Source organism: Medicago truncatula, chromosome 2 (genome assembly GCF_003473485.1).
Source record: "Medicago truncatula cultivar Jemalong A17 chromosome 2, MtrunA17r5.0-ANR, whole genome shotgun sequence".
Taxonomy (NCBI): domain Eukaryota; kingdom Viridiplantae; phylum Streptophyta; class Magnoliopsida; order Fabales; family Fabaceae; genus Medicago; species Medicago truncatula.
The window spans coordinates 30,988,518-30,999,764 of NC_053043.1; the positions used below are offsets into that span (position 1 = coordinate 30,988,518).

An 11,247-nucleotide genomic window follows, 5' to 3' on the forward strand; every position below is an offset into this window, starting at 1 on the left:
CTCACGCTTCTTTTCTTGTGTCAAAGTTGCCGGCATAGCCGCTTCACCCTTCAATGCTTCTACACACTTTTGTTGTGTCAAAACCGCTTGCATCTTAACCTTCCACAACCCGAAATCATTACTTCCGGTGAACTTCTCGATGTCCCACTTTGAACCCATGATACCAACTACCAATAACGCCTATGCCCCACGGTGGGCGCCAATTGTTGTGAATCCGGTTGAAACTCACACCAATGTAAACAAAGATGTGTGGAGCAAAAGGAAGTGGTAATCTATGTGTAAAGTGTCTCCAAGCAACAACAACAAAAACAGCCCTAGACTAGTGTAGAGCAACACCACACAAGAGAATACAAAGCAAACAAGATAAGCAAGAAAGGAAGAACAAACACACCAAAAAGATTGTTGACTCAGTTCAGCCAATATGACCTAATCTGGGGGAGAGAGCAGCTCTCCAATCCACTATGATGAAAGTGTTACAAAGGGTTACAAGAAAAATAGCTTGCAAGCTTACACAAGAACAAGTCCTAGTTTCTACCCATTTGTGTTTCTCCACTCTCACAATATGAACCCTAAAAGAGAAGACACAAGAGGAAGCTTTAGATCCTTCCAACACTACATCATTTATCCTTTTTAACAACAATCGAAAAATGTTGCCAGAACTATGAAAAACGTCCCCTAAAGGTATAGGGGACGTTTTCTGGGCGTCTCCTATACGAGCGTCGCCTATAGTCTATGGGGACATTTTTTCATGTTCTTTGGGCACAGTTTTTGAAAACGTCGCCTAAGCCTTAGGAATAGGAGACGATTTTTTGGGGATTCTGAGGGGACGTTTTTAAATGTTCCCATAGGTTGCTACAATTAATAATCGTTGCCTTAAATTTGAATCTTTAAGAAAACATAAAAACGTCCCCATAGCTTACAGGCAACATTTTTAGAGTGTCCTTGTAAAATTTTAGAATTTTCCAATTATTTTAGAAATGTAACTATAGCTTAATGGCAATATTAAAATTATCAATTATAACTAAAACAAGATCGAATTTAGCAATACAACCACAAAAGATGTAATATAATAAAATAGTTCAAATATTAATTCAAGACATAATAGTAATCAAAATGTGAAACATTACTTGATAAGTTTAATGCTTCGAAGTATAAGCCTAGTAATATAACAAAACTATATTTCAGACAAGTTTAGTGGAATTAACTACAATCCAAAATAAAACACCATCCAACTCGATCATTCAAGTTTATCTTGTAATTCATCAGCCAAATCGTCCACTTCAAATTCATCATCGATTTCATCCTCTTGAATTTCATCATCTAGGTCATCCTCTTGAAATTCATCATCTATATCATCCTCCTGAAATTCATCACTTAAGTTGTCCTCAAGAAATTCGTCCTCAAGAAATTCATCATCTACGTCTTCCTCTTGAAATTCCTCATCTATGTCATCATGTACAACATCTTCATTGATAACTTGCTGCATAAGAACAAAATACATCAACTATAGATATTGTTGGTTCAAAGGTCAATCAAAGACATCAACAAGTGTTGTACCTCGCACAAATAAAAACCAAAACAACAACTAAAACACAGTCAACATAGCCGCAAATAGGAAACTTGTTTTACACATTTCCCTTCCTTATTCTATCATTACAAGCTCATTTTTCAGTTTCTGCAACTTATGCCTTGTTATGCAACAAAGAAACAAACACAAAATGCAGAAAAATAAATCACAAGTTTGCACAAACACCACAAATTGCATAAACAAAATTTATGCATAAAATTCTGCAACACAATCAAAATCCGACTTTGGACACGCATTTTAAACAATTAAGCCAAACAACATAATCATAAGTTCGCACAGCTCTAAATTAAACCCAGCATACGCAAGTTAACAATTTCAGACACTTGCCTACATTCCAAGTGATGTCATCACTAACAACTTTTTGCATATATAATAATAACAAGCAAAACAAAATATATGCATAAAATTCAACAACATAAAGAGAATCTGACCCTGCACACACATCTTAAACAATTAAGCAAAATAACATAATCATAAATTCGCACAGCTCTAATTCAGACCCTACACACGCAACTTAACAGTTTATCCCAATTCTTATTGAACTTAATTGATGTCAAGTATAGCATCATCAACTTTTATCCACAATCAATTGCAAATTAAACTCAACAGAAGGTAGCAACAACATTACTCAACAACTAATCAATCAAATATTCAAATCATTCTTATCCTCACCTAGTAACCTTCATCCACAATAACTTACAAATTAAACTCAAAAGAGGATAGCAACAACATTACTCAACAACTAATCCATCAAATACTCAAATTATTCTTATCCTCACATAATAAAATCTCTAACACTAGTTTGAGATTCAAATCTTATTAATACTTATGTCAAATTCATCAACAATAGTATCTTTTACAACGTCAAACCATAGAGTATCCACCAATATTTATTACAAGAAAATTTACAAGTTGTCAAATAACTCAATATCAACAAAAAGCTCTAATAACTTTGTCAATACTCTAAAACTTTTTTCTCAATGATCAACAACTCCAAAGTACCCAAGTTAAGGAACTTAAACACAAAATAGAAATCATTTAGTCTAAAAATTACTTTGGAAAAATCCTATTTCAAAATTAAGATAAAGGAGAAAAATTAGAGGTTAAGAAAGTAAGAACAAAAATCAATTCAAAATCCTATTGACCAAATTTTTTTCCCAAACATGTGCCAAATTCGGATTTGGGGAAAAAGAATATTAGGGTTTTAAAAAATTGATGTTTAAATTCAACACTCACCTTGGAGAAGTTAATGGCTGCTTAGAGAACCTTAACACTGTGGTTCTGTACATTCTGTTGCCATAAAAACGAAAGAGATAGATAAAAACATGAATGAAACATAAAAGAAAAAGAAGAAGATAAAAGTATGGTGACCGGAAAAACCATTACCGTGGAAGAGGAAGAAAAGGGTCAGCGGAAAAGATGCTCCTTTCCAAAAACTAATTGGATGAATGAAAAGATCTCGTTGAATGGATAAGGAAAACCATGTTATTTCATCCGATCCGTAGACATGGCGGCCGGATCGACGCCGGAAAGATGGGGGATGGTGGTGGTTTGTTGAAGGAAGATGGAAGAAAGAAACGCGTTGGTGCGTACAGAAGAAGAGAGAGAAGGGAAAAATAGTAACAACGATTTTCCAATCTATTTTAACTACATACTAATAAAATTAAAAATAATAATTCTTTTAAACAATAATAATAATAATAATAATAATAATAATAATAATAATAATAATAATAATAATATATTATTACCTAATTTACTATATATAGTGAAATTAGGCATGATTGATAGTGCTGACTTTTTTTTCCTTTTTCTCTACATAATATAATAAGCTATTTTATTTACTATTTTATTATTTTATAATATTATTTAAAAATTAAATCTCATTAAAATAGGAAATATCTCACATAAATAGGAATAATATTATCAACATTATATATTAGCGAAAAGACGGACACTCACTTGCCCGTCTTTTCCTCTTTTTTTTTTTTTTTTTGCTCTAACGCGTGTAGATTATCAAAAATATTTTAGAGAAATTTGCGTGTAAATTACAAATATATATATATATATATATATATATATATATATATATATATATAAAGTAATGTTTTGTATGCCACATGTCGCTTCCACATTTATTCTAAATATTTTTTATTTTTTAATATAATATTTTATTTGGCATAAATATCTCGACGAACTTCATATATTATTTTGATCTTATCAACTAAGTTTTTAATTTATTTTTAATATTTATGTAGCATAAATATCTCAACAAACTACTCCTTATATTTTAAAATTTTCTAATCATTAATGATATTAATCAATAGTCTACCTATTTATTTTATATTTTTGATAAATAGTTTACTGGCTAGAATTAGAATTGACCTTTTCCAAGGTGAATAAGTGGGGTGTCCGGAGTTCGAACCCCGACCCATATATATAATAATGCATGTTCTTGCAGACTGAGCTATGTTCACGGGAGCAATCAATATTGTATCTATTTATGAAGGTTTTTTTTGTTTGACAAAGATTTATTTATGAAAGTTAATGACTAGCATCTTTAGCGGAATATAGATGTTCAAAGAAGGCGATAGAGATTTTTGGCTGAGTTTTTTTTATAATTCCTATTATTAATTATCCATATATTATATGTTAGTTGATTTTTTTTTAATAATGTTTGGAGGGAAGATTTGGTTTTTGATAAACAAATTTAGACGGAAAATTGCCACCAAAATATTGATGTTGTGAATAACATTGAAGGAATGTAGTCTTTTATTAAAACTACAGTAATAATTTAAAATTGTCCCCAAAAGTATTTAAGGGGACAATTATCAAATATTGCCAGAAAAATAATATTGTAACACTTTAGAAACGTCCCCAGAAGTATTTAAGGGGACAATTCGCGATTGTTACCAACGAAATAATAGAGTAACGCTCCAAAAACGTCCCCAAAGGTATTTTAGAGGACGTTTTTCAGGGGTTGCGAAAATATTTTTGGCAGCAACCAAAAAGCGTCTCCTTAACCACTTTTAGGGGACAATTTTTACATGTCTTCTAAAAAAGTGTTGCCAGAGACAATAAATGGTGTAGTGCAATGGTGAAATCTCACTACCCAAGGTGTTTACAATGTTTTTCCCAACCCAAGAGATCCTCTCTACAAAGACACTCAACCCTAGTGTTCCCTCCTCTGTAATCCAAGTTTCTCTCTCTAAGCTCTTCCAAGCTCTACTTCAAAATCTGCACAAGAACACTTAAATACCAACCTTCCTCTGATAAAATTGTGTCACGATTTCCAAGTCGTGTCACGATTGGTACGTACGTCACAAGGTACGACCAATCCTTATCAAGGATACTTAACGAGCAAGTTTGAAAATCGTGTCACGATTTCCCAAGATCGTGTCACGATTTGGCACCCTGCAAACCAACTCACGGCATCACAAAATCGTGTCACGATGCCAAATTCGTGTCACGATTTCTCTGTTCTTCCAGACCACAAATTTGAAGCCAAAACTCAACAAATTTCAATTACATGCATATGGCATGGATTGATTTGCAAAGAGGAATAAAACTGGATAAATAGATGATTATCTCTTCTGGTCATGTTTAAACAATTGATGAGGGACCATTAAAGTCAACCATCATGTAGAGAGAAGATAAAATGCTAATTTTTTTTTATAAGGTAAGAGCAAAATGACATCAAATAGAGAGGCTCCCAACTAAGTTGCTACTCTTCTCTAATCTTGTGTCAAATGCTCAAGAACATTATTGAAAAAAGGGAAAAAATTACATAAAAATTGGGGGGCACAAACCTAACCTAGTAAAATCACACAAGAGTGTAAGTCGACCTCAAACGGGTGATACAAAAATTAAAACAACACACGAATGTATTAACCTCTAATTAATCCTAAAACCAATTAAAGGTCTTTGATGCGATGATTGAACTCTCGATCAACACGGAGGCGGTTCATGCACCATCGACTCGCCGCAACAATAGCAGCAAGCTAAACGACCATTTCGAGTCTCAAATTTCAAATCAAAAGTGAATGGTGAATTTTAGGCTGGCGTATGAATTGTCTGCCAACACAGAAACAATTCAAAATCCATCAACTCCCTGCAAAAACAGCAACAAGCTCTACATGACTCTTTCGAGCCCTGGAATCCAACATTAGACATATAAAATGACGAGGATTTCAAATCAGTCCAAAATCAATCACGAAAATTGATACGGATATTAAGGCGACAACAGTTCGGAGAAGGCAAACCATAACCTTGACATCTGTAGATCTCAACAGATCTGGGCAATGATCAGAGAGTCAAAACATCGGAACGTCCACCCGAATCGATGACACACCTTCAACAGATCAGAACGTAGTTTAACCGAATTGGCGACGGCGACGAACCGCCATGGCCCATAAGCCACCGTCACAGCAAGGCCACCGAATCTGGACCTACAAACACCCAATCAGACTCTTACGTGTTTTTAAAACTAACTGAAATCCCAAAACAACCGGCACGACAGAGCAACTGAAAAGATATGGAATTTCACAAAACACCCAAATCCACCGGATGGCTGAGGCCTCTAGAAGGATCTGAGAAAAGTGAGGCGGAGGAGGAGCCTCTTCGCACCACCGACTGCAAGGTTTACATTTTTAAATTGGAGGTGCTCGTGGTGGAGAGTGGGTGACGGTGGTAGGTTGAATGAAGCGGTTGTGTTGTTTTGAATTGGGTGGCGGTGGTGTTCGAAGAAACGATGGGGGGGAGGGGGCGAGAGAGAAAGGTTAGTCTATAAAATGCTAATCATAGACAATGTATTTATAAAAATAGGCTTAATAGCAGTTTTAGCCCCCTAAGAAAAAAAGTACAAAACCGCCCCCTAAGTTTTGCATCTGTGGCAGTTTTCACCCCCAATACCAATTTTGACTCGGTCTATGCTGACGTGGCACCATAAGTGATGTGCCAGGTGTAATTTTTTTTAACAAAAATTGACTGCTATTAAGCCATAAAAATAATGAAAACGCAAACAAATTGTTCACTTCAAAAGTGTTTTATCTCTTTGTAATGAAATAAAATTAACACAAATTTTGAAAATATCCAAATGATAATTTTTTCACAATGTAAAGGAAAAGACTCTTATGTGTCTAGCTGTATGGGTTAAAAAAAATATCCAAATGATTATTTTTTTTATTAAAGTTGCATTTTTTTTTATTTTATATTTTCCTGTTCTTTTTACCGCGCTGACCCTTGTAAATTATAAATGATATTTTTTATGAATTTTTTTATTAAAAGTATAGAGATTAGATGTTTATGAATTTTAAATTATAACAAACCTAACAAACGATGGTTTTCGTTTTCAATGACACCAACTTATAGTAAATATAATATCAAATCTTATATATTTTTTAATAACACCAACAATATTATAATAATGAAAAAGTCAGCTCAAAATCTTCTATTCCTTTTATACATAGCATATATAGTATATATTTATATATGAATAGGAATCAGTTGAATTAGTTTATAAAATTAATTTATATAAAAAATATAATTTATCAAGATGAATAAAAGATTTTGTTTTATGATAATAAAATGAAGTTAAATAAAAAGAGTATCCTCCCGAGTGTGACTCGATTCATTGTAATCCCTCCATCTTCCTTCATTCACATTGAAAATAAAATGAATGTTTAATCAAAATTCTAGAATACAATTATGGACTGCTGTCAAATTAAATCTCCACTAATTAGTCACAAAAAAATCCCCACTAATTTCTACATTCTCTTAATAGAATCACAATTGACAAGGTACTCATTAAAGTTTGACACCGTAAATTCATTTACCTTAAATGCACTTTCAAATTCAAATCCTAAATTCCCTCTAGTACATGATCTTGTCTCTAACACAATATTTCTCAACTACTAAAAAATTATTTTCCCAAAAAATAAACAAAATATAAAACCATCATGATCACACCATCGACAATAATGAAATGGAGAGCTTCATGTTTTTCGCCATTCAAGTTGCCTTTAGGTATAAACTGATTTCATATTTTTGTTATTGAACAACATTTTTGTTTTTTATTTTTTGTTTTACGTTTAAGAAACACACATATTATGTTTTTTATTTGTCAATTTTTTTAAAGGATTTATTTTGTCAATTTATATCATTTTTTTTTCCTTACAACTATATATGCAGGTGATCATGTATCTAATTCATTCGCACAAATTGAAGTGAGAAAAGAAATGGTATTTGACAAGAAAAAAGACAACAAGGTCATCAAGAATTTGTCACCTTCAAGCGAAAAATGCAACAAAAAGGTAGATCTAATAAACATGGGAAAAGAAGGGGTTGATAACAATGGTGATTCAATTAGGACAGTACTTTCCGATCAAGAATATATTGTGTTTAGCTTTAGAGAGGATGGATCATTTGATGTAGACACGGACAGTATTGCTGCCAAATCTGAGTCTTCAAGTGTTGATGGAAAGCGTGAAAACTCAAAGGCGGTGAGTCGAAAGGTACATATTACACACTCATTGCCATTAACAAAATTCTCAATTTTTCATATAAATTATACCCCTATGACTTGGCTAGATATCATACATACTATAGATGTAATCATATTATGTCATAGGTTTTTAATCGATTGCGAGTATTTATATTGCTGCCAAATGCGGAGAAAGCATGGTCAATGCGGTCAAAATTGCGGTTGTTATGTCGTTGTAGATACATTAAAAAAATTTATGTTGATGCCATAACTTGTGGTTGTCGTTTGCAATTTGAAACTACGAATATAGTTTAGCGACATCGTTTGCAATTACAGTTAAACGCCACCGATGAGACCTAAATTGTGGTTGCCTTGCAATCTGTAGAGACATAAAAAACATTGATGTCGCAACCATTGCAGATTTGTAGTTGAGAAATGTCTTTCAAACTTTAATAATAATAATAATCTAAATATAAATTTTATGCAGCTTGATTATAATGAGAGTGCAGAAGTTAGGAACCAACACATAGAGAAGCATATATCAAATGCAAACCAGCATGATACTGATCAACATGACATAGTTTACTTGACCCCTATCAAAGAGGTTCGTCGCCACCGTAAATATTTTTTTTTTCTATGTTTTATGCATTAGTGTCATCAATCAAACTATTTTTTTTTTTATTTTGAACTTTCTTTTGGCCTATAGGATGAAGCAAAAGAGACCATAAGTTTGAGTTCAACTCAACACAGAGACAACATAGGAAGATCATGCCAGAAAGAGGAGATTGAAGATGGTCGGTTGGTGTCTAATAATTCAAGGAACTCTAATCAATCTGAAGGCAGTAGAGGTTCTTTTGCATTCCCTGAGTAAGTTAATATTATCAGTGTTGTAATAATTTTCTTATGGCAAAAATGCATCTATAATAATAATAGCAACTTAGTTAACAATACCCTAAACCCTAAACCCTATAACATAATAGATTATGTAGCAGCCAGAATTTCATTCAATGGTTGAAATCCGACAAATCTGTGATTGAATAATATTTTTGGAAACTGGGTTGTAAGGTTAGACTGTCTCCGCTACAAAACTTTTAAAACATCTCCCTCACGCGTAAGACATGACATTTGGGTAGGCACGATACCATCTAAGATTTTGAGTTTAACCTAACTAAACCCTTATAAAACCGATTTGTAAGGTGACAACTATCCACAAGTTACAAACACATTCAGATTTTATCTCTTCTAACAAACAATTCACCCATCACATAAAATTTATTTGGGTCCTAACCTATTCAAGTAGGATACATTCCAAAAATAATATGCTACACTATAATTTAAATCAAAAGGAGAATGTGTTAATGAAATTTATTTGGGTTCTAACGACCTAACCTATTGTTGCTATTTTGTGTGAATGACACAGGTTAGCTTGGGAAATGAAGGGAAGTCCTGTCAAAATGCCAAAATCAGAGGATCCTCATATAAAGAAGCAGAAGATTCGATGTGTGGGATTTCAGTGTTTTAGATTTTGATGATTTAATTTCATGCCTTTTAGTTTTTATATTTTCAACTTTACATGAATGAAATCTTCTGTGCAGAGTAGGTGTTCATTAGAAAACGCCATTCACCATTTGTCGTTATATATATCTAACCAAGTAAACTGAGTTGATTGATAACTTTTTTTTATGAGCAACCTATATATCTAGAAAATAACATCAAGAATTCTTCAAGAATAAAGAACAGTCAATCACAATGCACTATTTGCCACAATTCAAGGAGGTATGGCTGAAAAAAAGAAAGTGAACAAATAAATCATGCAATTAAAACTTATCAGCTGTGTCTTGAAAAATTCTTTATACTATTTTTCTAGAGATATAGCATTTTCCTTTTTTTATTAATAGACATGGACTTTGAGTTAAGTTACTTCTTAATTCTCCCGTTACTAAGTTTTATGGGTCCTAGGCATAATATGAGAAAATGGCCCCTTACCTAATACATCATAAATTTTTGTAGCTCATTGTTGTGCTTTTTTTAGCTCTTTATTTCGGGTTTTTTTCCTCAGTTTTCACTACCATGTAACTGTTTTTTTAGACAGCATCTAAATAAATCAAATGCTTCATAGACACAACAAAATAAAATACCGTAAAAGTATAGAACAATAGCATCTACGAAGTAACTGGAATTTTAGCACCCGAAAAAATAGAGGTTGAAATTTTATCAACTAAAATAATAACACCAGAAAAGTAAAAGTACTTCAACGCGTAATTGAGTAAATTTTAAAGTTTTTGATGGAAAATTCTCTAATGTTAAGCTCATAACAACAATAATACATGATACAAAATTAATATTAGACATTTTAGAGGAAGATGAGTGCTAGCAACACTCTCTTTTTAACACCCTCTCTGAGTGTTAAGAGAGAGTGTTAAAAATAGAGTGTTGCTAGCATTCTTCTATAGAGGAATTATAAATACAAAAACTCCTTTGTATGAGAGAAGTACATATCATTCATCTTTTTATATGCGATAAGTATCTCTAACAATTCTTCAAAAAAGAAAAGTATCTCTAACAAGTTCATTATGATGATACAAAATCAATGTTAGATTGTTGTTAAAAGTGTACCTTCAAAGATGAATTTTAGTACACTTAAAAATTTATATCAATAACTTTATCACACTTATGATAAGAAATTATCTCATTGAGATTGATGAGACACGCATTAATTTTAATGGTTGATATCTTAGATATGCTAGCACTCCAAAACATCGTATGACAATATTATATTAATTTAATTTTTTTTTTTTTTAACTTTTGAAACATGAGATTAAGATTAATTTCTCTAATAGGTCCATTTTCAACTAAAATATAATTTGCTTTGTTATCAAAATTATCACCAATATTTTTAATATTAGTGAGACACATTATTAGGAACAAAGGGTCCAAAAAAAATATCATCAATTGTAAGTTCAGATTGTAACCTAAGAGGGGGTGAATTAGGTTTATAAGATAATTGGTTAATTTTACTTAGTTTAGCGTAGTTGATAATTTTTCCGGTAAATAATGATGAAGGTATATGAATGTGGAAAAATAAAAGAGTAAGGGAAGAAGAAAAGACACAAGATAATTATAATGGTTCCCCTCTAAACCTCAGGGTCAGTACACTTCCTTCACATCCCGCGAAGAA

At 32.4% G+C, this 11,247-nt stretch overlaps 1 protein-coding gene and 1 long non-coding RNA gene across 2 annotated transcripts; one reads left to right on the forward strand and one right to left on the reverse strand.

Moving 5' to 3' along the window:
- Positions 1 to 1,062: 1,062 nt before the first annotated feature.
- LOC120578214 (uncharacterized) lies at positions 1,063 to 3,241 on the reverse strand. The gene is made up of 3 exons (XR_005644152.1): positions 2,975 to 3,241; positions 2,825 to 2,878; positions 1,063 to 1,480 (listed from the first exon to the last, which is right to left on the reverse strand). It is a non-coding gene; the product is annotated as an uncharacterized lncRNA (long non-coding RNA).
- Positions 3,242 to 8,368: 5,127 nt separating this feature from the next.
- On the forward strand, positions 8,369 to 9,663 carry LOC25488408 (protein BREAKING OF ASYMMETRY IN THE STOMATAL LINEAGE). Its single transcript, XM_013608625.2, has 3 exons — positions 8,369 to 8,673; positions 8,776 to 8,936; positions 9,490 to 9,663. Exons 1-3 carry the CDS (start codon positions 8,551 to 8,553, stop codon positions 9,596 to 9,598), a joined length of 393 nt encoding a protein of 130 aa, XP_013464079.2. The 5' UTR covers positions 8,369 to 8,550; the 3' UTR covers positions 9,599 to 9,663.
- The last annotated feature ends 1,584 nt before the right edge of the window (positions 9,664 to 11,247 follow it).